Source organism: Pollachius pollachius (genome assembly GCF_949987615.1).
Source record: "Pollachius pollachius genome assembly, chromosome: 9".
NCBI lineage: Eukaryota > Metazoa > Chordata > Actinopteri > Gadiformes > Gadidae > Pollachius > Pollachius pollachius.
Genome location: NC_136942.1, coordinates 19,242,130 through 19,270,123, shown reverse-complemented (window position 1 = coordinate 19,270,123; position 27,994 = coordinate 19,242,130). Strand labels below are relative to the sequence as shown.

General features: G+C 44.5%; 1 protein-coding gene across 1 annotated transcript; it reads left to right on the top strand.

The window, feature by feature from the left end:
• On the top strand, nucleotides 1-27,053 carry slco3a1a (solute carrier organic anion transporter family member 3A1a). The gene is made up of 10 exons (XM_079743943.1): nucleotides 1-616; nucleotides 2,503-2,959; nucleotides 20,546-20,644; nucleotides 20,765-21,046; nucleotides 21,549-21,713; nucleotides 22,335-22,533; nucleotides 22,887-23,079; nucleotides 23,532-23,704; nucleotides 23,848-23,912; nucleotides 25,774-27,053. Exons 1-10 carry the CDS (start codon nucleotides 458-460, stop codon nucleotides 26,130-26,132), a joined length of 2,151 nt encoding a protein of 716 aa, XP_079600069.1. The 5' UTR covers nucleotides 1-457; the 3' UTR covers nucleotides 26,133-27,053.
• Nucleotides 27,054-27,994: the final 941 nt, after the last annotated feature.

Below are 27,994 nucleotides of genomic sequence, written 5' to 3'. Positions count from 1 at the left end.
TCACGTCGTTCAGACAACACGCACTGTGCGTTTACCACCAGAACCATGACGCGAGGGAGCGATGGCAACGTGGCGCACCGGATTTATTAACTGACATGCAGCGAACCCAGACCGGCTGAGGACGTGGTCGGGTGAAAACATTATATTGAACCCAAACTCGGCGTTCTTCATTCACTTGTGCCTTTAGGGAGTTCACACGGCGTTCAGCAGGCAATGCTCGGCTGATACGGAAGGACCGCCCGTTTGAGTTGAGTGTGTTTCACAGCACGGTATTCAGGTTGTGTAGTACAGACATGAGTGGAAACGAGGGGATCGCCACAGTGCGACAAGGACACGGAGCGTAGCGGTGTTTTCGGGGAGCAGACACGACCCGTTGTCTTATGTTCGTCTGCGGGCCAGCCGGCGGTCGTCTTCTGTCTATCTTTCTGCCATGCTGTAAAGTAGCTGCCCGGGAAGGATGCAGGTGAAAAGACCAAGGGACTCGGAGAGGACTGGCGGGGACGTTCTCCAACCAGATGCCCCCCGCAAGAAGTCCTCATGCTTCTCCAATATCAAGATATTCCTGATTGCGGAATGCGCCCTGATGTTGGCCCAGGGCACCGTCGGAGCATACCTGGTGAGTTAAACACCCCTCTCGGTGCCCGCTGGACACTTCCTAAAGGCTCAATATTATGTATAGGATGGTATGCTTTCACTCGGACATTGACTTACCGTGCTGAATCGTGTGTAACTTTGAGTCTCTGTGTAGAAGTTGACTTGACAGATAGCTAGCTTGTTTACTACGCCGTCGGTTTGCCGCCACCGAGCCATGATGACGCGAGGAAACACAACCGGCGGCGACACAAGCCGGTTCTGTTTCCTCATGGCTCTACTAAATGATAATGTAATATCGTATGGATGATATGATCTGCATTGTCGTGAAGCTACATCTTCTTTATATGTTCAATATTCAGTTAGGCCACTGGACATTTTTTTTATGTAGAAAAAATATTTTTATTGATTTATAGGTAGCTTGTAATCGGCTATATGTTACCAACTAAATGCCTAGATACTTTTAGACCAGTATGGTGTTAACTTAATCCATCAATGTAACATTTGATGGAGGCAGAAGTCTCCAATAGGGAAGTTGATAAACACTTATTATACATTTGTTTGCATGCATATTTATTTGTAATTGCCTTGAGTACTGAAGTAAAGTATTTAAGTGCCCAAACCAAACACTGTAGGCTAAAAAACAATGTATTACTGACATTGAAAAAATATCAATCAGTATCTATCAGTTTACTGTTTGCTCTAAAAACTTGGATCCCAGACCTTAGCAATAGATTGAAACAACCATATATGGAGCGGAAAGTTTTTATCTATTCAGCTTCAAGCATCCCATGATGCAAGAATCTTGATATTCCGCCCCCCAGAAGATGGATAGTAGTCTGTCGTTCATAATGCATCACAGATACATGGAGTTACACATGGTCACAGAACAGGGCCTTATTTATCACGCCAGTCCTAATTTAAATGGAGCTTGATTTGCATTGACTTGGTATCAGGCCCTGGTGCCGTCGCAGGATGATGACCGAGCTGTGACCCAGGCTGATCTATTGTACAGCATCCATGATTGGATGGTTGGACTTTAAGTGTGTTTCTTGGTTGGCAGGGGCTCTATAAGCTAGGGCTATAGAATCCATGACATGCCCTCTCCTGTGAGCTCCTTAGAAAGCATCTTGGCACCTGTCTGCGTGTCCTCTTTCATTTATTATTTATTTATTCATTACCAATATAGGAAATGTCACGAATGATAACACTAAAGAGTTTGGGAAAGGAAAATAAATGTGAGCGCTGTTGTAATTTTGGTGACACATTGAACCTCAGAAGAATGGCTTACCCCCTGGCTGCTCAGCTCAGCAGCCGACGCTGCTGGCCACACCTCTCGCTGAGACCTGTGGTAACTGGATTGGATCAAAAGAGATCCCCTGTCCTTCTGCTGTTTGTAAACTGCCTCAGCCAGCGTGAATCTGCTTAGGGCCCGAGCTCCAGATTCAACAGGTCTCTTGGCCTGTAGGCCTATAGGCTTGTTGGTACTGCGACCACCAGCCTTATTCGAGACCTAATGAAGCTTTACTTGTAAAAGCCTGCTTTTAGTTAAAAGCTGTACTATTTTTGTCTTGCAAAGGCAGGTTGTTCTCGTCTAACGGGTTTGAATCCCGAAAGAATCGGTGTATTATAACTGTCTCTACCCTCATCATTTTCAACTTTCTATCCTTATTCAGAATTATTAAAGTTTATATTTTTACTTGAATTCTATAGGATAGCAGTCTGATAAATAATAGCCCCGTTGTAAAGCATTCTCATTGAGGCCATAGGAATAAATAATGTAGGGCCAAATATCATTTTAACTTGTTATAACCCCCAACGACCAAAAGCCAAGCCTTCCCTCTTCGTTCAAGTTGTTGGATGATATAACACTATGATGTCCCATCGCTCATGTTTCACCTCCTCTCTCAGGTGAGCGTTCTGACCACCCTGGAGCGCCGCTTCAACCTCCAGAGCGCCGACGTCGGGGTGATCGCCAGCAGCTTCGAGATCGGCAACCTGGCCCTTATCCTGTTCGTCAGCTACTTCGGGGCCAAGGCCCACCGCCCTCGTCTGATCGGCTGTGGGGGCATCGTGATGGCGCTCGGCGCGCTTCTCTCGGCGCTGCCAGAGTTCCTGACGAAACAGTACGAGTATGTGGAAGAGTTGCGGACGGACACTGGGCGCGATGTGTGCCTGAACACCACCAGTGTGGAGGCCCAGCTGGTGGAGGATAAACTGTGTGACAACAAAGCCAACACCAACATGATGTATCTGCTGCTGATTGGCGCCCAGGTCCTGCTGGGAATAGGAGCGACGCCTGTGCAGCCTCTTGGCGTGTCCTACATCGACGACCACGTCAAGAAGAAGGATTCCTCGCTCTATATCGGTGAGTGAGGCAAAATCTAGGCTCATCTGGTGCAATTCAATCACAGCACAAGCAGACATTACGGCTCTGTTGGGCATTGTGAAACGGTGTTGTTATGCTGTGTCGCTTGACACCAATGGGTTCACAACATTGAAAATGTGCCCATGCCGCTTATGTCCCGAACAATGTGTAACTGCAAAGTGGGCAGATTGGTACCCTCAGTTAATCCTCATTACAGCGGTAATGACCCCTGCTGGTGAGGGCAAACAAGGTAGCGATAAGTTAAATATCTTCTCTGTGTGTGGATGCTGAGGAGGCTTTCTATGGTTTAGAAGGTGCCATTCAGAGTGCTTCCATTTGCATATACAAAACGACTCGGTCGCCCTTTAGAGATCTTTGTTATTTGTTGTACATAATCTGTTTTTTTTTTTAATGCAAGGCTTGCAATAATAGGGCTGTGCTTTGGATGTGGACATTATTCCTAATAGCTGTGTTTCCTTGCGTGGATGAGGAACAAGTCCAGGTGTTGTTTGAACGGCCACAGTCATTGTAATGAATAGGTGTGTATGCATAAGCCGTATTCGTAATCAGCCAAGCTCAGGTACCCTGTGAGCACATTCGCAGGGACACGGGGCAGATGCACGCCCTGTTTTATGTGTTTACACAGCGGTCGTTGACGGGCCTGGGCGTTTTGTCGGTGCAGTGCCGTTGTGTCCCTGTGAACAAAGGCAGCAGTGTGCGCTCCTTATCTCGGGTCCAATGCTGATTTACTCAATTTGTGGTCTTTCTGTCCATTTAATTAATAAACCAATTTTTTGTTTTATTTTTAATTCTCTAAACACACACAAAGCATCTCAGTTGGGCAAGGAGAAGAAAAAAAAATGGACGTATTGGAGAAATAACCAATCGGCAAAAGAAAATCCATTTGTGATTAGATGCTAGCCCTGCAGGTAGTGAGGGGCGACGTTGTGCAGAAGGGAAGTGTACAGCTCATGATTGAAGCGTGGCAGGCACACACAGGGGGAAGACTGGCTCTGTCCTTCCTGATCAGCAGTGGGGGGAGCAGGGAGAGCAGCCAGCAACAATGCGGTTTTGAGTCGCGCTCAGCTGATGGTTCTAATCCTCCTGCTGTGGCCGGCGCGTCATGTGCTCGCCACCCTATGAATGGGGGAGATTGTCCCCGTCTCGGAGAGATTTCTGTTCTCACTTCGCACTCTGATGAAACATTTGTGTTGTTTCCTCGGTCTGCATTGGACAGATCATAATATTATAACCCCAGCGAGTGGGCGTTTTTCACATGCACAGAAAATGTGTTTCCACGTGCTAGCATTAATCTGTTCGGCTTGATTTAAAGATTTACATAATGTTATTTTGTGTACAAAGGCCTCAGCAGTTTATAAAATATATTATGAAGAGGTATCCGGTGAGTTAACACTGAAGGACGTAAAAGCTGTCAAACGATGATGACAAAGACAGAAATTTGACCCTTACAGACGATGTGATGGGCGTGATGGGAGCTCTTGCATTTGGACACGGACGCACACAGGCGCACACACACGCACACACGCCCCCTGCAGTAACTTAGATTCAGGCTGTCACTCACCCATCACATGAGATTACACATTTAAACGTAGTACCTAAGGGCGTAGGTTGGGAGAGTATGTTTACTCTACTCTTATTCAATATTTGATGAGGTGGTGGATAATGACATCATCGGTTACAAAACAAGTTCAAAGTGAGATACAAAACATTCTCACCCTCCAGGAATATTAATGATTCAATGCTTCTAATTACAACCATCTGCTCCAATTATGGTTTGACGGCACTGACGTCAACGAATATTTTTCTGTTATTGTTGTTGAAATCCGAGGCCGAGCTAAACGGCCAGGTAATACCTGTGCTACGCCGAGAGACGGGGTGGGACGGGCCGCGGGTAACCGAGCTCCGGAGCTCCAGAGCATCCTGGAGTGGAGCCATAATTACAGAGCAAAGCAGGAATGCCAACCGGCCGGCCAGCCACAGGGAAGGCTGCGCGGCCCGGGAGTGTACGCGCATACCACACACCACACGGCGGGTGGAAAAACAACGCCTCCGCCCCAGTAGCACACAAGAGAGGGAATGTACAGCTGGGTGCTGCCCGCTTCAGCCCGCCCCACTTGTGTACACTACGCCAGACAGGCCTTCCTGCTCTGCCTTAAACAATGAGAAACAAACCCATTGAAACCGAGTCTGCGCCTTTTTTAAAGGGTCGTCGTATTGTTTGTAGGCTTTTAAGTAAACTTGTCCGGAATGCTTCTGTCGGTGATTCACGATCTGTGATAGTTTTGACTTTTGGTCTCCGTGGAGACTCGTGTCCGCGCCCAAACCACTCCTATGTAGTCGGGAAGTGTTTTTCTGGAAATGCCTAATAAAAAGAGCTGTGCCAGGGCGTAAACACAGACCTCGCCTTGCTAGATCAGCCGTCGTTTCGGCTCGTCTAGGCTCGAGCGCCATGTTTGGACCATGTAAACAAATATGGCTACAGACTGAGCGCCAACCCAATCTCAGCCGGCCGCTGCTCTGTGACCTTTCTCTGTCCACTGCTATATCTGTCCCGTCCCACAGGGCCCTGGGCTGCACAGATACACTGCAGGACATGCACCCGGCATGGATGTTGCATGGTACGGCAGGGCCCCCACCCAGCTGCCTGTCATAGCTTGGGAAGCTAGGTCATATTTAAACTACACCAACAGGCTGGCAGTTAATTAGGGGGGGGCGACTGCAAGGATCACATTAATTCGTTCAACATTTGGACCTTGGGGCTCAAAGTTTGAACATGCCTTTCATAAAGAATGGACCTATAAGCAAACTTGATGATTTTAATTGGATGATCAAGCAGGAGAGCCGTAGGTAAAGGAACACATCAGCCAAAAATATGTAGTTGGTTTATTGATTAATTACTTGCCACTAATAGCCAGGAATGCAAGAAGAAAAATGCACTCCATTCCCATTTCTGGAGAAAAGTGCTAAATGAAGACATTAATGAGCACTAAGTGAAAGATGGACAAATGATCGCCTTTGCTAGTTGTGGTTTCCGGCTCGGAAAAGAACAACATTGCCAGCCCACGCAAAGCTGTCTAGTCGTGTGTGATGTGAAAACACTGACACGCTTTAACGGATCAGACTGAAGGGAAAAATACTTTATCTTCAGAAGTAAGATGAGTGCACCTGCGAGAAGAAGTGTCCCATAGGAGTTAACTATTCCTGGCTTTTGCAAAATATTGGCCGGCCAGACTGTGGAATATTATTGAAGTAAATTATTTATAGACACCTCAGTGTATAGCAACAACTTGTTTCTCTTTGCAGGCGAAAATATGACTCTTTATCAGGTGCCTCACTGACGAGATACACCAGTACATATTAATATTTTACAGGTATTCTGAATCCAATCCTGGAGTGCTTGGCTTAATTCAGCTGTGGTGAGGAGCTGCCACAATGCTGGGCCTTGTGAGTAAAACCTGATGGTTGCGGTGGCAAAGGTCTTTGTGATCCTCAAGACACTTGGCAGCGCTCCTCCCGAAACGCTCCGACTCCTGTCTCAGTACTAGGGCACGTTTATATAAGCTACTTAAACTCAGTGCATGTTAATGTCATCTTGAAGGATTAGATTCTAAATAGGTCTATCCATCCCTGCTTTAAGCTGCGCGGCCAGTTTGCCTAGCAACACCGGCACACCCTCAACAAGAAGTTAAACCACGTTGCAATAAAGGCAATCAACTCCAGCAGCTTCTCCTAATCATTAAAGTAAATTGCAGCCTATCGGAGTATCCCCCCCCACCCCTCCTTCCATGACAGGATGGATGCCTGCTGATATAGCAGGCATCCATCCGCCTGCTGATATAGCAGGCATCCATCCGCCTGCTGCCGCCATAGCGGTTGCACTTGGCCAGGGTCCCAGGCCGTGTTCAGGCTCTGATTGGTCCTGGAAGATGGGGGACATAAGGTTTATCTTATAAGGGGGCAATCAAACAGCAGAACCATTCTTTCCCTATGGTGGGGTGTGCCTGCTGTGCACTTCTCTCTTGCGCTATGCTCTGTGCTTTCTAGTGGTTTTACATAAAAATCATAAAAGTAAAATGACATTATCAACTTTTCAGCACAACGCGCTGAGTCGCACGGCCCGTCAATGTCACACTTGGCCCGGGCAGCCAATCAAATCAAGCAAGAGGCAGGCTTTACAGCTTTAGCATGTCTTTCCTGTTTTAAACTACTCTTTCTGATTTCTTCAGTATGTTGTGAAACCAAAAACCTCTTTTATGGGCTTTTCCACATCCTCTCTACATGTGATTGCCAGGTGGCACACGCAGCCCCGCTGATTCAGTAAATAGTATTATGGCTTTTTAGTGTCCCTTGTGTGTTCCTTCATACATTTTCTATTGTAATTTCTTTGGAGCATTTAGCAGCGTTGCTGAGTTTCCACTGTTTCTCACTGGCCATGCCCTTCTTGCAGTAATAATTGCTTTGTTTTTTACTCGCTACATATTCGGTGGTCTGCGAAGGGTCTTGATGACAACTTAATGGTACAACTAATTTCAAAGGCTGCAAACCATTGTTCTAATTGGTCAAAAGCCGAGTGCACTCGTCTCCTTAGCTGTTGGTGTTGGTCCAACCTAAATACTTTCCATGGAAAATCCTGTGAAGGGATGGGGTTCCAGCTAATACAATGCAGAGGGACATGGTTCACATGGTTTAATGATGATTCATTTATTAGTGGAAGCCCTGTGAAGGGTTTTATCAAACCCAGGCAGGAAGCATGAGTCACGTTCTGTATATGGATGCTCTGTCCCACAATCTAAATACGATCTGTTTTCTGTCTGACCGGTGGGACACATGGTGGCCTTATAAGGCCATAGTGTGGTGGTTTGTTGCTTACATACTTTATAACTTTCACTTGATATGTTTTTGAGTGGTTAATTATTTTTCATTCCAAAGCATTAAACATTGTCTCAGAAAAGTCATCCAACTGCAATGGAATACTGGAGCACAAATAATAAAAAATAATAATAATAAAAAACGTAGGTGTCTGTGTGTGTACGCACTTTAGATTTCTGGTTCATCTTTGGGGGCTGCATGCATATTAAAAGAAAATCTTTGCTAAATGATTAATATATGTAATAAACTAAGATGTATTTAAGGAATACAAAAAACATGTAGCCCTGTGTTTAAAGTACGATAGTTGATTCAAACAGTTATTGTGACAGTTATGTGAAGAGGTGTTAGGTGGGAAATTCCACTATGACTTCATAACCCTGACCGATAGACGATTGATGTCACTTCAACCCAGACATGACATCATGTTTGGTTGTTTTGTTTTGAATGCAGCATAAGCCAAATTTGGCACAGTAATAGCATGGTGGATTTTAAGATCAGGTTATGTGACCATACATTATCACATCACCTGCCAAGATCCAGTAAACACAGCAAAACGGCCTAGTATAGTCAATTAAATAAATTAATGGAAAAACAGGAACCTTGACAACAAGCTTCCCTTATGTATCTTCTGCAAACTGTGAAACCCAGCGATGGCTGAGAAGGTCCTCGCTGTAGGATAACAAGCAGTCACTGTGAGCCTCGCGTCCTCTCTCCAGACCATGTCAAGACGATGTCTGACCAGCACCCAGTGAACGACACATCTATTGGCCCGCTGCCTCCACTGAGCTGTGAGGCCTGGCCCCGTGGGAGCGCACTGATGCTCACGTTTGCCTTTCGCAGTGAGCATCCATCTGGCCATGGCCCAGCGGCTATCGATTTCCAAATACGTCTACAGCCTTGCGTTGTAAAAAAACCTCCAGCCATTCAGAGGGATACTCTTGTGAATCCGCTTGGAAGCGAAGCTGAAACATGTTGTCCTCTGAGGGGAGCCTTGCCTGTAGATTTCCGTTCATCTTTTAACAACCTTATTCAGTCTATTTCGGATCAGACAGTTTCCATTGCTTCACTTTCCTTGGGTGGCGTCATCGGTTTCTCTATTCAGGAGGGTGCTGCGCTCCTCCATGAGCAGAAACTCCCTCCCCGGGCGCTGATTGGTCCTTTCAACAGGCTGGAGGCCAGATCGACAGGCAGGAGGGGCTCACCAGGCGGTCCGTGACGGCCCCTCCCGCTTTGTGGGAAGTGATTTTGTAGTGGCAATTTGGGAAGCATCATATCTCCTCACTGCTCCTAATGGAGAGTGGGTGAGTTACACGCGGGGAAACCAGCTTTGTGGTCGTAGCCTGTTTATTTGCCTGTCCCCACGTGCCAGTGCCCCAGTAAAACACTGTCAACACGGCCGTCTGCGGGCAATCTGGGTCAGGCCCTGTTGCTGCTGATTAAAAAAAATTGGCTTTTTTTGTAGTCAAGGGGGATGGGCGAAGGGATAAAAAGGAGGCTTAGGCTGATCATAAACATAACATCAGCTAGGTTGCCATAGAAATGACTACCTGTTTTACTATTGGATTGAGATGCTCCCTTTTCCCAATGGCTCGTTACAGCTGTCCTCTTCCGAGGATTATTAGTGGGAATACACCAAGTACTGTTCTTTTATTGCTTGAATTTTATGAACTACTTCTGATAAATTTAGTCATCAACAAGTCAACCCCTGGCCAGCGCTCACAATCAGTGAGATAAACTGTTTACTTTAATCGACATGTGTTTTGGATGCCTTATTCTGTAGCCCTTGTTCTGGACGTCATCAAACAGAAAGTCACGGCTGTGGGAGGCTGCCCAAGTTTCCTGGAACAGAAGAATGTAATTTCTTTCATTTTGTATGATTGTTATGGGCAACTGCCTCGCTTCCTTCTTTTCCATTTTGTGGAGGACGTCATGGAGGGACATGGCTGAACCCCAAGCCCAGGCACCTGCTGGAGAAGAAGTCTGCAGCTGCATCCCTCCATCCTCCTCCTCCATGTGGTCAATGGGACATCTGTGGGCCCTCCAGCAGTGAGCAGCGCTAAACGGCCTGCTCTACGCTGTGTGTCGGGCCCTACTTAAGTCCTGGTCTCGGTCTCCCATCCTACCATCAAATAAGGCTTGCAGTCTCGTCAGAAAACCATCACACTTTCTGTTGGTAACAGGTCACTCGCCTCCCTATAAAAATGCATTTTGGAGAGACTTCGGTTTGTAATGTGTATTTAAATGTCAAGAAAAAGTAGCTTTGTTGTACACCTGACATTATTATGTTTCTTTTCAACTTTTAGTTAGTTTGACTCGGCTATATCCCAATACAACCCTAGTAACGTCACAGTCCATATGTAGTCTCATATGGCAACAATGATGAAAGGAAAGGGAAAGCTCTACCTACCATCCTAGAACAATGAGTGCATCTCGGTCTGGCTTCTGGGAACACAGACAGATCAGTGTACCGGGGCACAATGGGAGGCTCTGCTGGGCTGTGATCACTCCCACCCAATATTAAGCACTCTTTCTTCGCCTCTGACTTTGCCTTTGTCTGCGACTCACTTGCTGACCCGGTGCGGACAGAGCTGTCAGCTGGGAAGAACCTGGCCGGATGGCGGGGAACATCTCTCGCCTGTTTCAAAACATGGCCTTCCTGTTTTTGTATTATCATTGTGTTATGGTAATTCTCTTCATTTGTAATATCATTGTGTGATGCTAATGCTCTTCATTATCATAATCATGTTATTGTAATGCTCTGCATTTGTATGATCATTTTGTTATTGTTCGATAATACTATCATCATGTTATTGTCATTGTAACCGAGGTGACAATGCCAATAATATGTAAAAAAAATAAAAATACTGTCTGGGCTCAAAAGCAGCTTCTGATTTCCATTGGGAGCAGTTCTATTTAGTCTTAAACTATGACCGTGAACTAGATTTTCTATCTTGAAATATGCATTGCAATTAATCACGCAATATGTCTTCCTAATGGAAGATGAATTAGGTACATTGCCGTTTGGCATACTATTTTTACTTTTATTGATTCCTGAATACAATAACTACATTAAAGTGCACCATAGCAACATGTGTATTGCAAGTAATGGTTTTATGGCAATGTAGATGTTTGTATTGTTGCACAGCATTGTTTGGAAGTGAAAGTTGCTGGTCCAGCCCAAGGAGCAGGGACCATGGTCAGATTATACTAATGTTGCTGCCATTTAGGTTAATGAGGACTTTCTTTCCTTCCTGTTAAAGTACGTGTGTGGCCCCCAAGGTTAATCAGTCTCAAAGATTAGGCCTGTTACTATACAGTATGTCTTGGTTAAGTAGCCTAATACCAGTTAGCTGGACCCAAATAGAAGATGCAAAATCTGGCAAAGCACAACACTCACAAAAGTGTCTAAACTCAACATCGTCTAAATATGCTGTGTGGCTACGCAGCCGGCTATTCTTGGCAGTCATAACATGATGCTTTCTACTTGACACCTCAATCTAATAGGGTTAGGGTTAGGGTCAATCTACTTTTTTTTCTATCCTGAATCATTTAGTGACTGTATACATTTATTTGTATATTAGGTTATTGTTATTTCAGGGATGTTTTGTCCAGGGTCAGTTTATCTTTGCCCCGTCACATTCATCATTGCTTTTATGAAATTCTTAGATGTTCAGTATGAAACTGACACAAATTTAAATGATTTACAACCCTGGGTCAATATTTGGGCTACATGGAAAGGTTTTTGAAAACAAAACATATACAAATGTTTACACAAACATATGCAATTTCATACAAATACTCATGCAAAGTCATTCAAGTTTCAGTATGCAAAATATACACAAATGTTTGCGGGAGACAGACAGTCGTTGGGCTGGGCATTCTGTTTGTCTCCCAACTGTCATACTGGTGTATGACGTTGTGGCCTCTAGTTTCCCTTTTTAGAGGTACATTTCCTTTTTTCTGTTTCATGTTTCAATAGTTCACCTGTTCATTCAAACCTTTCTGTCCTGCAAAGTAAAGGCGTGATCTTAACTCCCGCCCACCATGCCATTAATGAGTAAAACCTTAACGAGCAGTGAAACCTCGACTCCATACACACGTCCAACATGGATGCTAAAGGCAGTGGAAGAACTACAAGCAGGAAATATACAAAGTAATAAACAATAACCAGGATCCAAGTCGAACAAAGGATGGAAATGCATTCGATCAAATTCATCAAACTTGTTTAAAAGAAGTTTCACAACCCACTGTTTTTCAGCAGTTTCATAATCCTGTTTTCATTGCTCAAATAACTACGAGGAGTGGAGTAGTCAGCCGAAGGTAGGACATCTTGTTGTAGGACAGCTTGATGTGGCGTTAAGCTGTGAATGGGAGGGCCCTGTGTCCGCCCTGAGGGAGCGATGTTGAAATGGGGGTGCAGAGGGGAGACATGAAGACGGGGGGTTCTCCTCCCTCGACACACAACTGACAAATCCATTTGTTGTCTAAATTAATTCAGCATTGTCCGCCTACCCCGCATGAATTCAAAAGAATACACCTGAAGACAAGTATTTTTTTGTTACTTTGGTGTTACACTTCGGTCATAGTGTCGTAATACGTGGTAAGTAAATGGATCTTATCGTTTGCAGAAAGTTATTTTTAACTTAGCCATTCGCGGGGGGGAGCCGCAGGTGGGGGCCAGCTTGTTGTTAGAGGAATGGCGCCAGTACTCTGCAGCCCGTAAAGCACACAGAATAGTAAGCCAAATGTACTATTATGTGTGCTCGAGGTATGTGCATTTCATGTTCGCACGCCTGCCTGCGAGCGTCTTGGCACGTACAGTGGGGCAAAAAAGTATTTAGTCAGCCACCAATTGTGCAAGTTTTCCCACTTAAAAAGATGAGAGGCCTGTAATTTTCATCATAGTATACCTCATCTATGAGAGACAAAATGAAAAAAAAAAAATCTAGAAAATCACTTTGTCTGATTTTTAAAGAATTTATTTGCAAAAAAAGTATTTGGTCAATAACAAAAGGTCATCTCAATACTTTGTTACATGCCCTTTGTTGGCAATGACAGAGGTCAAACGTTTTCTGTAAGTCTTTACAAGGTTTTCACACACTGCTGCTGGTATTTTGGCCCATTCCTCCATGCAGATCTCCTCTAGAGCAGTGATGTTTTTGGGCCTTCGCTGGGCAACACAGAGTTTCAACTCCCTCCAAAGATTTTCTATGGGGTTGTGATCTGGAGACTGTCTAGGCCACTCCAGGACCTTGAAATGCTTCTTACGAAGCCACTCCTTCGTTGCCCGGGCGGTGTGTTTGGGGTCATTGTCATGCTGAAAGACCCAGCCACGTTTCATCTTCAGTGCCCTTGCTGATGGAAGGAGGTTTTCACTCAAAATCTCACGATACATGGCCCCATTCATTCTTTCCGTCACACGGATCAGACGTCCTGGTCCCTTGGCAGAAAAACAGCCCCAAAGCATGATGTTTCCACCTCCATGCTTCACTGTAGGTATGGTGTTCTTTGGATGCAACTCAGCATTCTTTCTCCTCCAAACACGACGAGTTGAGTTTTTACCAAAAAGTTCTAATTTGGTTTCATCTGACCATATGACATTCTCCCAATCCTGTTCTGGATCATCCAAATGCTCTCTAGCAAACTTCAAACGCGCTGTGGTTATGTTTAGTACCTTCTTTTTAAAAAATTATATTTATAATTATATTAAGCAATTTTCACCCCTTATACCATTCTCCTCCCCAATAAATAATGTAGCACTGTCTGAGCTATTGGAAAGCGGGGCTATTGAGGCTCCTCTGGCGCCAGTAGATGCCCTTGAACACGGCATCACTGGGCTGAGGGCCACAGACGAACGCTGACCTCCTCGTGACCTCATGCTGTCTCCAGCTACTCCTCTGCTTCTCTGCAGTGTTCACCTTATGCTGTTCCTCTGGGTTTGTCTGGGAAGGATGTAAGGGGTTTGTTTCTTGCCTGGTTGGTTGCTTACTTTAATAACAAAATGAGGTACATCCCTGACATTAGCATTTTATTTACATTTTTGGGGCTTATCTCTTTAGTTATTCCCGCATGATTCTTTTTTTATGGTTGAAAATGAGAGCCTAACAAGGTTTAAGGTTTATAAGAACAAAAAATGCCTACTTAAATAGACCAGACTTGACTTCTTTTGTGTTCAAAAGGCCGGTATTAGTGCAGAGAGTGAAACCAAATATGCACGTATTTTGCTTGTGTGCGTGTGTGGCCGTCACTTCCTATTTGTTGATACTTTGGAGGCTTACCATCAACCACAAGCACGCAGTGCAACACGACAAGGTGAGCAACAGCAGATGGGCTGACTGCATGCAATATAGCTGCAGTGCCGCCACTTTAAAATGGTTTTGAACTTAAAAAATTGCCGTCAATGACAAGCTATTGAAACGTTAACTCAAGCATACATTTATAAAAATGTACATTCCCATTGGACACCGGCAGAGTGGAGAGGTGCACTGGTCTGGGCTGGTCTTGTTCAATATTTTAGACTTTGACGTAAGCAAAAGTTAAAGTCGGATGATCCTGATGTAATGGCATTTGAACGGGAGTTGAGAGCCTACTTTAAGCTTTGGCCCGTTATTTAGGTCATGGTTTTGTGGAGCCAGCAGGGATAGTATAGGATACAACAACATTCCCTTGCCTTGGAGAACAACATCTTCTATATTGTTTCACACATTGGTCAGCTCAGCTGTAATGAAACCATTAAGAAATGTGCCAGATTTATTTATTTATAATCCATTCTTTGGACTTTTTTCCAAAGGGTATTGCAAAACAGTGAATCACATTGAGTGCATACATTGTGAGCATTGTTGGTACTTTGGGAATAGGCCTCTTTAATAGCACGATCAATCAGTGAGACAAGTCTATGTAGTATATTGTGAGGTCTATTTGAAATCGTGTTAAATACACAATATTCTTGATGTCAATATTTACCAAGTTAAAGTATGTAAAAACTGGACTTTTTAAAAGTAATATGCATCTAATAGGAAATACGTTGGTGTTAATGTTGACACTTAGACGGACTGCTTAGCTTAGGGTTTTACCTCCCGGGCTAAAGGCACCAGTCTTAGACTGTTAGCAATCACCCAAGATTTCACAGGCCCTAATCCTCTTACATGCTGTACCTCATCAAAATAGACTTCACTTTACTGCACTCTCCAACTACTTCCCTTCAAAGCCTCTGAAAACCTCTGTTTTCATTTTTATCTAATCTATTTGATGTTGTTTTTGGCCATCCCTACTGCAATAAATGGAACCTAATCGTGTTTCTTCTTTTATGTATTTTACAGCCATGGTCCGAAAGATGGCGAGGAATACAGTTAATTGCTAATTACAGAGAGCCGGTGGGTGTGGTTCTCAAAATGACTAAATTTGTGCGGATTTAAGGAGTGTAATTAAAGCGTTGTATTAAGTGTTTCTCATCTCTATTGCTATTAGACATCAAGTATTGTGATGGTTAGTTCCCCTTCCCTTTAATTACATATTGTGTCTCTTTTGCTGTTAGTCTGAATTAATGTAGGTAATGGCTTTTGCTGAGGTCTTCAACATCAGTTTATATTGCGCCGTACAGATGAAGATACACAGTGGCAGGTTTTCAATTCAGACATAACTGACGGAGGGAGGGTTTAGTTCGGAAGGCCAAATTATTTGTCTGCTGCAGTTTCGTGTAACTAGAATGTTTCTGGTAAAAGTATGCTATATGTCTCATTCCGGCCACATGTTTGTTCACCAAGGCATTGGCCACCATCACTCACGGTTTACAATCGGGGTCTCACAGCTCTGCAGAGGCATGGTTTATAATTCAATGATTTGTGTTTTTTCCACTCACGCCCGCTCTGGCCTTGTGGTTTTAAACTGTCACCCAGACCTCAAAAGTAGGGTTGCAACACTGGCCATGGTTTATGTGTCTAACACTTGCTTCGTCTGCCACCATCCGCGCCCGTTGGTGAAGCGGTATGAGGCGGTTGTTGGTCCTCCCATGATGCTTTGTGTCCCGATGCTCTTGTTTGGCTCAGAGGATTACACAGGGCACTACTCGGAGCAGGGTAAACACAGGAGTACGCACACGCGCAGACACACAAGCACGCACTAGAAGATACACGCACAGGAGTACACACAGACGACTACATACCCAGGAGTACACACACAGGAATACACAGGAGTTCAGACAGGAGTACGCACACAGGAGTACACACACAGGAATACACAGGAGTTCAGACAGGAGTACGCACACAGGAGTACACACACAGGAATACACAGGAGTTCAGACAGGAGTACACACACAGGAGTACACAGGAGTTCAGACAGGAATACCCAGGAGTACACTTAGAGGAGTAGACACACAGAGAAGTACACACACAGGAGTACACTTCAAAGAGTACACACACAGGGTACACGCGCGGGTGTACCCACACACAGGAGTACACACACACACACACACACACACACAGGAGTACACACACACACAGGAGTACACACACCCACAGGAGTACACACACACACACACAGGAGTACACACACACACAGGAGTACAAACACGGGTGTACCCACACACAGGAGTACACACACACACACACAGGAGTACACACACACACAGGAGTACAAACACAGGTGTACCCACACACAGGAGTACACACACAGGTGTACCCACACACATCATGTTTGTGTTGATCAACACACAAACAGATGAGCTGTACACACAACATCCAACTGTGAACTGCGGTTATGGGGCCTTTATCGAGAACATGGCCAATAGTTGTTGTAATACATTTTATCAGCGCTGAATGCAATCCCTTTCAAAATAGTTTCTGTAAGATCAAGTTATCTGCATTACTAATGTAACAACAGTGAAATGATACTATGAGTGTAGCCGTTCCTTGTCTTTGATAATTGTATGTTATGCTAATCGTTACATTTAATTTCGGATCAGCATGTGAACCCTAGAAGAAGAGGTGCCTACATGTTTCCCCCATCATATTGAAGAGCAGAACTAAATGTTATCGCCTTCTAACTAATCGCAAAGGGGCTTTTTAGTTTGTGACTGATCCTCATGGAGACTTGCGGTTAGCTACATCCTTGTTGCAGCGTTTCAGTTCTGTTTTCGTGGGTGAGGAGCATTCGTAGGACAGTGCAGCCCCCGGGGGAACCTGTCTCGGCCACCGCTGGGCTCTGGGACAGCTGCTGTTTTGAAATGAATGTGATTTGAGATGAATGTAAATTCGTTCACTTCCAATACCCATACAGCCTTAATAAACCATGAAGAAACAAATCTTACCATAGCACAACATTTAAGAGGATGTGTATATATTTAAAGAGATTTAGTATGTGGGTGGAGGCCATTCATCTGTTTACTATCCTAAATAATAAAACATAAATAATAATATAATATAAAACAATGACATCACAGAGCGTTGCAAGGGGCATCCACTGCCTCAGTGGGTTAATTAATATCTGGAAAGGCCAGCCCTTATTGACAGTAGCTTGCAGGGATTATTATGTTGGTCTCTAAACATATTAGTGGCTAACAAAAGCACCAGTGCCCAGCTCCATTATTGAATTACATCAGACATGCGCTAAAATATAATTTGCATGAGACTAAATGGGGTTGGTCAAAATCCACCACAAACATTTACATATTGTTGTCACTGCTTTTTTTGCATCAATTGATTAACCGTTTAGCATACAACATGACCGCAATAATGGCACCTGCCACCTGCCAACAAAAGTATTAGTAGAGAGGACTATTGATTTTATATTTATTTTAAAAAGGTCAAACATTGTTAGCATCTTTGAAATCAATCCGAATTTAAACCAAAATTTAAATTGATAGTTGATTGTCTGTCAACTATTGACTAATCATATTGACACCACAGAAAAAAACAGTTTAACAGTTGTACTGAGGCCGACACATAGTGATACTCATCTTCGAGTCATCAAAGTGCAATCCAGGTCAAGGATGAGAAGGCTTCTCACGCTCTCATGCACACGCAGACAGTTTCAATCCAGTTTGATATAGTTCACAGTTCATATATGAAGGGGTTCTTCAGAAAAAGAGACTTTAACCTAACACAAAATAGCTGATATCTAAAAATGTGTGGGTCTGGTTGGAATGTTTCTCTTGGCCTGTGAATTATGCTTACTTACACAGCTGAAATGCAAGTCATGGGTAGAAGGAGCTGTAGATGCGAGGAGAGGTTAACAAATCGGCTCCAAACATTACACTTTTGCCCTCCTGATTGTTCTTTGACTTTCAGTCTCGGGGCATCTAGAAGCCAATGCAAACTATAGACGAATAATTCACTCACATTGTCTTACAGTATTGGTTACTGTATACAACATCAACAATCCCAAAATAGTGGGAGTAATACCTGCTCCCTGTGAGAACATTTAATACCATTGATGATATCAAATTCCTTCCTTTTCTGCAACAAAGCCACAGCATTTTATAGATCGTCTCCACATGCAAAGACCTACAATAATGTACTTTGTTATCAGCAAGGGCACAGAGATTTTGATGACAGCCGTGGGCAGAGGGAGGGAGAGAGGGAGAGATAGATTGAGAGCGGAGGGAGGAAATGGGGAGAATACATAGAGAGGGGAGATGGAGAGAATAGGAGGGAGAGCCGAAATGGAGTGAATAGAGACGGAAGATGGAGAGAATAAGAGGGGAGATGGAGAGAGTAAGAGAGGGGAGATGGAGAGAATAGACAGGAAATGGAGAACACAGAGGTAGAGAGAGAGAGGGAGGGGGAGAGAGGGAGGTGGCCTCTGGAACCACATTTTGCCCTCATTGGCTCTGCACAAAAGCTAAATATCATTTCTTGGAAGGTGATTTCACTGTTTCCTTTGGTTGGTTTCCAACCAAAGGAAACAGAAAGCAATTGTGTTGTTGCTATGAGAAGACAACATTCACAGTTTCCAAGGATGCAGAGTATTGCGCAGAAAGTCCTAATTCGAAACACCACAGGCACATTAGCAAGTCAGATGGAGACTGCAGTCGTTTACTGTTAAACTGCCCTTAGGCCTACTGTTTATCGGGTAGTCTCCCTCTTTAATGGTGTTGTCTTTATGGCATGCTAGGATTGTTCTTAGCCTAACTTTTAAGTTGCTTTGGATAAAAGCATCTGCTAAATGGCTAGTAGCCTTGCTCCATTTGTCCGATGTCTATACCGTGGTTTTGTCTGTGAAAGGACATGGTGCTGCAATTTTTGAAGTTGTTTGGCTGTGGAATTTACTGTATTAAGACAGTAGGGCCTCAGAGTACGACAAAGATGCCCAGGTCGTGATTTTCAGCCTATAGTGTGACATTAGTCAATAGTGGCAGTATGTCATGCTAATGGCTATGCTGCAAACAAGGAGTAGGGTACATACCCTACTATCCCTGCTTTCAACAAAACATAAATGATATGGGTTTGTTTTGTTCTCGTTTCATGTGCGAGGTTCAGTCGGGGGTCAATACTATACTGTACAGAAAACTAGATACAACTCTTGTGAGTTGGGCTCTATGTATTCTCTCATACAGTTACATTTTGTGCGGTTATCATTCATTGGATCCCCCAAGATTCTGGGACATCTGTTGACGTTTAAAACAGTGCTAATTCGGTAAGCCACGCCATGCGCTTTGCCCGAGGGCAGTGGGGGTCAAATCAACGGTAGCCAACGCCAACTGGCTTTAAGCTTTCAACCTTCAAACCGTGGCTAGTTTGTGCTCAATGCAAGGGTGACCGCACCTAGCCCTGTTCAGACAACACCGACACCCTGATGGGTCTCCTCATTTGAATGATGGTTCAAGGTTGAGCTCGGATGGCCATGCAAAGCGCCCGGGAGAGGAACTGGGTTCGCCATAATTTGCTGTTAAGCCGTGGCACCTGTTTTTAAAATTGTGATTTGTAACTTTATTAGTTGGGATGTCAACCAGAACCCGGGCAGACAGCTCGCCCTTTACCCCACTTTAATGGGGATTTGCCCTAATTCAGCAAACAAGTTTTTCAGACGCATGTTTTTTTGTGAGTTGTAGCCAGGCTAATTAAAAAAAGAATACTATTCTTCTGTTACTCAATGTTTTTCTTTATCTTTTTGAATATGCAATACTTACTATGCGTGGACGCCATATGTTTGAGAAACACACAAGAATCTTGGCGGCCACATTCCTTGTGGTCTTGTAATTGAAATGTTTGACTACACAATGTAGCAATTGTAGCTACACAATGCTCTGGTCTTCCTCAACCAGCGCAACCAATCCTGCAACATGCCTTGGCCTTCACATGTCCTTGGAAAGTGCCCTCTGATTGTCTGTCACTTATTGATTATGGTGTCTGATTGATTATGGTGTATGACATGCATGATAGATACATGCAATGTGTGTTCAATTGTCTTTGGATTTGTTGTTGAATGCTTGATAGCATAGTTGTATCTTTGTGAAAATGTAAGACTCTGTGGTGCAGAATCAAATAGTTGATCATTCAATTAAAAGGAAAGTGTATGCAGGCTAACCAGGACAGAATGCTGCAATTTTAATCCTAAGTATGGTTAACATGATATGACCTAAAAGGATGTGACCTAAAGGTGTGTGTTTGTGTGTGTGTGTGTGTGTGTGTGTGTGTGTGTGTGTGTGTGTGTGTGTGCGTGTGTGTGTGCGTGTGCGTGTGCGTGTGCGTGTGCGTGCAGGGATCCTGTTCTCCACGCTGGTGTTCGGCCCGGCGTGTGGTTTCATCCTGGGCTCCATCTGCACCAAGTTCTACGTCGACGCAATCTTCATCGACAGCAGTAAGTGATGACTTCCTGCCCCTCCCGCCGCTCACCCCGCCGCTGTGGGTCGTGGTCTCAAACTGTGCATGAGGCGGTTGATCTAATCAGTGTGGTTCCCCCCCCCCCCTCCCTCCCCAGGTAAACTGGGGCTCTACCCGGACGACCCGCGCTGGATCGGGGCCTGGTGGGCGGGCTTCCTGCTGTGCGGTGCCTTACTCTTCTTCTCCGCCCTGCTGATGTTCGGCTTCCCCCAGTCGCTGCCCCTGCGGGACGGCGAGGACGGCGGGCAGGAGAGCGAGCAGGCCATGCTCTCCCCCGCGGGACTGAACACAGAGTACCAGATGCCCAAGCCCAGCAGCAACGGGGCGGCCGGCCACCATGAGCCGGCCAATAGCCCCACCTGCTGTCAGCAGCTGAGAGGTGACACTGGGGCACTGGGCTCAGGCAAACCATGTGTTTATCAATGAGTGGTTCAACCAAACCATGTGTTTATCAATGAGTGGTTCAACCAAACCATGTGTTTATCAATGAGTGGTTCAACCAAACCATTTTTTTATCAATGAGTGGTTCAACAAATGGACATGGAAATTAATACAATAAGAAGAGTGGATAGTCTATGGTCGATTTGAATTTGAATGATTCTGCTATTTGTGGTTAATGACATTAAGTCATGTAACTCTTTCTTTAATTGATTAACTATATCACAAATAATATAGTAATACTTGTTTTAATTTCAGAGAACTAACTAACGATTCAATTCTGCACAGTTACAAAAAGAGGAGACAAATTAAAAATACAGAAAATGTGTAACTTTACATGTACCAATTTCCAGCCTGGTATAAAAGTAGAGCAGGAGGTCTTCCTTAAAGATACCCGTGCCTTCTGGAGCACACCGATCTCACCTGGCCGTCCTTTCCCGTAGTGATCCCCAAGGTGACCAAGCATCTGCTGTCCAACCCGGTGTTCACCTGCATCACGCTGGCGGCCTGCATGGAGATCGGCGTGGTGGCCGGCTTCGCTGCCTTCCTGGGGAAGTACCTGGAGCAGCAGTTCAACCTCACCACCACCTCCGCCAACCAGCTGCTCGGTGCGTATGGAGACGGGCACTCGTGCATCAGCATCACACACCCTCTCAGACCTCACGTACGGTCCGCGGCGAGAACAGAGATGTAATCGGGGTCCTCTCGGCGCCTCATCGCCCCTTTGTGAATGAGGAGCTCTGGGTGAGCAGACGCCTAGCCCGGTCCGCGCTCCTAACGAGCGATGGAAAAACACTCTGGGTGGGAGTAGCTTATCGCTGTCCTGATCATATGTGTTCAATACATTTCAGTCTGAAAGTTACAAGACTCTGCCTTTCTTTGACCTAAGAAGACCGGTTTTATGGAGTTAGGACGGAGGGTGGAGTGCATAGCACAGGGCAATTTGCCCATATTGGGTCATGTGACTTTGGGTGAAGAGGGCAAGGTGCGAACCAGGGTCAAATGAGACGAGGAGGCACAATGCAGTATGTCCATATAAGGTCACATGTGTGTCAGTTCCACTTGGCAGAGATTACAGCTTGCTAAACTCCAGCTAAAAAGCACTACAATCAGACCTGTATACATGTCATTTTATACATGTGTCCCAGTATACCACACGTCCTGGTATATCACTCTTACACGGGTCATAGATACACTCTTATACATGTCCCTGGCCTTCCCTGCTGCAGGCATGACTGCCATCCCGTGCGCGTGTCTGGGGATCTTCATGGGCGGCCTGCTGGTGAAGAAGCTCAACCTGTCGGCCCTGGGAGCCATCCGGATGGCCATGCTGGTCAACCTGATCTCCACCGCGTGCTACGTCTCCTTCCTCTTCCTGGGCTGTGACACGGGCCCTGTCGCGGGCGTGACCGTGCAATACGGCAACGAGTGAGGAGCACACACACACACGCTGCAGCCACCAGGGGGGCGGTAGACGGGCACTCATAGGAGAAGGCATTCAGATTCACAGCACTTTATCCACTCCCCAGGGAAATTAGGGATTCATGGTAATAACTAATCAGTTCAGTATGCTGCTGAAATTCAAGCCTGAACTATGTTCAGAGCACTAACACGACGTGTTATTTAACATTACTTATCAACTATATGGATCTATTACTGGTGCAAAGAGAGAGACACCTGTGCTTGTTCAGCGACCACCTGCAGAATAAGAGCGGGCTAGCGTGACTGACACTGATGACTGATGCACGACTGACACCTGGGAGTGTTCCTTCTGCTCCCAGGACCCTGCGGTCAGGGCATCGACCAGACGCCCAGTGCATGCGCCACTGCAGCTGCTACACCTCCACCATCAGCCCGGTCTGCGGCTCCAACGAGGTCACCTACCTCTCCGCCTGCTTCGCCGGCTGCAGCAGGGTGGCCGACCGAGACACCCCCGCCGGCCAATCCCCAGACACCCCCACCGGCCTCTCCACAGTGAGTGCTTCCCTGATCCCTGACACCGCGATCATTTCCCTTCCCAGATCCTCCTGTTAATGTGAATTAATGTGTTATGTTTTTCCTCGGCGTGAGCACTTGCTCCTTGGCTGATTGGTGGTCCGGCTCCACCTAGAAGGTGGTGTTCGAGTATTGAAAGGATGACTCTGGGTTTGATTTGAATAAATGTTCAATGAGTCCTGGCAACCTCAAAGTTTAACCCAAAAACCAATTATTCACTCTATTCAGTTTTCACACGCAAGGGCTATCAAATGGATATCCTTGACACTAAATTAGAGGATTAAATTTCAGAGAGAATTACTGTTCTCCTAATGTGCCAACTGCTTTAAGCATTCCCTGTTTAATTCAGTGCATCAGTGAACAAGAACATTATCAGCCGAGGTCTCTCCGTTTCTCATGATCCCATGTGTGTGCGTGCGTCTGTGTTCCAGAACCTCACCGGGTGCACGTGTGTGTCCAGCGACCCGGCACTGGCCTGGGCGGTCCCGGGGAAGTGTCCCACGGCAGGCTGTCAGCAGGCCTTCCTCACCTTCCTCTGTGTGATCTGCGCCTGCAGCATGATCGGCGCCATGGCCCAGACGCCCTCCGTCATCATCCTGATCAGGTACCGCCCGGCCCCCAGGGGCAGAATGTGGACCGCTCTGTCCACATGACTCTCTGCCCGGGGCGCTTCATATGCCTGCAATGCGATGCAGGAAAACTGAATCATAAATGTATTAAAGGTCCCTCATTTTGTTGCTCTTGAAGGACTGTGAGCCCAGAGTTGAAGTCGTATGCCCTTGGAGTCTTGTTTCTTCTGCTTCGACTGATAGGTAAGCAGCACTTTGTGTGTTTATACGATATTCATCACTTACAAAATTATTATGAGACACAATTTCTGTTCTTTAAGATTGTTTCTTAATAGACCATTTTAAGTATGACCTTGAATCTATATCCAAATGTGAATACATTTGACACAAGATATTGATCAGTGGCGGTGGGTCAATAGAGGGCGCTAGGGCGCCGCCCCTCTGTGAAATATTCACTCGAATATATCTGCCAACTATTAATCAACTATTATCAATGCGAAATAAATCAACAAAAATACATAGCGTTTATCCTCGTTTAATTGTGTGATATACTTGTCACTGCCAGCAACCATTTAAATGCGTCTGAACGTCAATGATTTGGGCTAGGCTAGTTATCGTCATTCGAAATAAAGCCCTTCTCCAAGTCAGGGGTGCCGGCCACGTTGAAGTCAATGTAAGCTCGCTAACTTTTTGCTGGCTATCAAGCAGAGACAGCTTTTCATTGGCGCAAGAAAATTCACCCTTGGGTCGCACCAGTGTGTGCCCCAGGCCAATGGTATCGTTTTTCTTTTTTGTTATCACCACGATTGGACAATTCAGCGAATCAATCAAATAGGCTACCTCCCTCGGCAGCATTCGCGCAACACAACTACATGTAGAGAAGAGATAGATCGCTAACTAGCAGAGAGTTGTAAGCACTTTCCACCATTTTCAGTGAAGGAATTTGACTCCCAAAGCAATGTTATACTTGAAAGGAGCAAGTAAGTTACATATTAATTTAGTCTTTCGGCCTGTAGCATATAAACAAAATAAAGCAACGGTCCCATATCTCTAACTGCATTTGAAGTAGACATTGAGACTCTCAAAAAATGGACGCTATAGGACAATGATCATGATTTGTCTCAATATCAGAATAACAACAATGGGTCAAATACTAATGGCTGGTGGAATGGCCATGAAGTAGGTCTGTATATGCAGTGTAAGCTTGTCCAGGCCCTGCAAGTCAGGATGTAGGCTATGAATCTGAATGAATAGTAGGTAAATAGGTAGTGGCCATCCCCAAAATGCACCAGAATACAGGAAATCAAATCTATTAAATTCCATTTTTTTTATGGGGGGGGGGGGACCCCAGACCCCCTGTCTTTTACTGTACCCCACCAACATTTTTGATCGCCAGCCGCCACTGATATTGATTAAATGTCTTTCTAGGATACAAAGAAATATTTTCATGAGACAAAGTCAAAAAGCTAGATCTATGGTCAAATTCAACTTCACCTACCTTTCAACCATAATATCTTGATCTACAGTCAGAGAACATAATGTTGGAAAAGGGATTATGACAAAGTATAATTATCTTCCCTTAAAAGGTTAAACGATAATTATGAAAACCCTTCTACGATCTTCTTAGAAAAATGTCAAGTATTGAGATGAATTGCTCTGCCAACTGAAAGGTTCTCAAATACTGCGATCGAATATGGAATATATGAACTAGAATGACGAAGACCAATACTTGTATTTGTAATGAAAATTTGTTTGGAACCCAATTGATTGATTTTAACTGTCTCTGCGCATTGACAAAGGTGGGTTTCCCTTGGTGGATGAGTCAAATGACAACGTCCTTGCCAAGATCACCTTAAATCTAATAACATTTTCATGCTAGTGGGTTGCCAGGCCTCCCCCCTTCCCTTGACAAGGATCTTTACATTAAAACGGGTCTGAAAAATGTTTGGACATTAGATAAATAAACATTTGGAAACTAAACAATACCAAAATCTCTCCGGTTTAAATTGATAACCCAAACTTTGAGTTAAACACTCTGTAGGATAAATAAGAACAACGAGAGACGAGCTGGCTTTAACGCCCCTATCCTGTGTCCTTCCCGTAGGATTCATCCCTCCCCCTCTGATCTTCGGTGCTGGGATCGACTCGACATGCCTTTTCTGGAGCTGGGAGTGCGGCGAGAGGGGCGCCTGCCTGTTGTACAACAACGTGGCCTACAGGCACCTGTACGTGGGCCTGGCCATCGCGCTCAAGGGCATCGCCTTCCTCCTCTACAGCACCACATGGTACTGCTTGCGCAGGAACTACCGGAAGTACATAAAGGCTAACGAGAACCACATGACGCAGACGGAGTTCTATCCGTCCCTCACAGACACGGACGGCCCCAAGCTGGTGGACCGGACAAAGTTCATTTACAGCCTGGAAGACCACGAGATCTGTGAGAATATGGAGTCGGTTTTATAACGTAGACTTACACAGCGGAAGGAGGGCAACGATGTCATAGAATATTTGAAATTGCTCGAAAGATACTATTATTTAATTTTGTTTTTATTCTGTTTTTGAAAAGATTAAGATGTTTTGATAAAAGCCAATCTATATAAATGCCCGTTTAGGTCATAGGAATATTTTCACTTATTTTTGTTGCACATCCTTGGCAACTTTTGAAGGGTCCATTTTTGTAGTTAAACTGTCAACAAGGTGTTGTTTAGTGCCAGTCAATTCCTACTTTGAATGGGTGGTAGACAACATGGCTGCGTTTTAAAGTCCTTGTTGATCTGATGCTGGTTAACATAATTGTATGCTTTTAGTTGCATCACTACTAGCTATATCTGCTTAGGTCTGTCATCTGTCTGAAATGACTGAGTCCGTTCAGCCCGTGTTCTGCGTCGGTCTAAACAGTCTCACAAAGTAAATTGTGATTTAAACAAAAATAAGTCATGGACGGTTCCTCATCTATCCATATTTAAAGTTGCCAAGTGTTTACAAAACAAATGTAATTTAATACACATTTTATATAAACAGCGCCGTGCAGTTTCTGAAAAAGAAAGAAGGAGTTAATATTGGGTTGTTTTAGTGTCCTTGACAAACTGTTACTAAGCGAGACGGTGTGTTTATGCAGCGTTCTCTTGTGGTTCTCCTGCTGGATAATAGACACTGTTTTTGATACTGTTTGGACTAGACTGCTAAGTCTGGCTGTTAGGGTTGCAAAATGTCTGCAATTTCTATGTTATACCGTCAATGTTTTTTTTGCGAGATTGAAGTTTGTTTTTCACTATAGCAGATTGTAACGTTCCCAGAGTTTAATCGACTTAATATGTTAATGATAGATTTTAAATTAAGGATTTTATTCTTATTGGCTATAACACTTTTTTTTTTTTTTTACTTTACACAAAGGTTTAAAATATATTTGTTTAATAGGTATTTGAAAAGTTCAAATTGAAAATATATGATCTTGGTTCTACCAAACGTTTGTACGTTACATGTGGTTGCGGACAATTTACAGCTTTGATGTATTTGTTGCATCATTAAACAAAAGAATACAGCTTGTCACTTACAATGAAAGGTGATTAGTGTTTCTTTTTTTTGAAGTTATGCAAATCTCAAAGAAAAAAACAATAACTGTATTCCTAGCCATGTATTTAAATCATTTAATTGCACTTAAATGCGCATATGACTTTGGTTGAGGGTTTCTCTACATTTACAGTTTTAGCATTATCCCTTTTCTTACACATTTTTGTATGGCAACATATCATTTATTTTATTCTGAAATAAAACATTTTTCAGAAAATTAACAAAAGTGCTTTATTTTAGTTAAGCAAACGCTAAAAAACAAGATCTGGAAACGAGCAACAGACTGGTTTGAGAACATTGCTTGTTTGTTTAGGCTAAAATGTTATCGGTTTAAAGTCTTTATCTAATGATGAAAGTCATGTAAATAAAAATGACCTTGTCAATGTTAATTTTATATTTCTATCGAATTTAATGTATGCAGATGTGCATGTGTTTTTGTTTTTCTTTTCGACGGGCCTGTTACATCCTATTCATTTAAATAAGCAATTTGTTATGCAAGGAAGGGTAGCAGATGTGAGGAACATCACAGATGGCTATGCCAACAAAGGGACGGGGGTCGGGGCCATAAAGCGGCGCTGTCCCTTTAAGGCGGTGGTCCGCTGCATGGCCGTGTGAAGGTACCGGTTAGGTATAGTGTTGCCAGATTGGGCCAGATTTCCCACTGGGGGGCAGATTGGGCCAGATTACTGGCTGCAGCGCCAGCGTTGCCAGATTGGGCGGGAAATCTGGCCCAAACTGGCAACACTGGTTAGGTA

Bases quoted from the DNA above. Each gene is read 5' to 3' on its own strand.
- slco3a1a (XM_079743943.1), top strand. From the start codon at position 458: ATGCAGGTGAAAAGACCAAGGGACTCGGAGAGGACTGGCGGGGACGTT. The intron at 2,960-20,545 runs GTGAGTGAGGCA...GTGTGCGTGCAG, and splicing joins GGATTCCTCGCTCTATATCG to GGATCCTGTTCTCCACGCTG. The intron at 21,714-22,334 runs GTGCGTATGGAG...TCCCTGCTGCAG, and splicing joins CTCCGCCAACCAGCTGCTCG to GCATGACTGCCATCCCGTGC.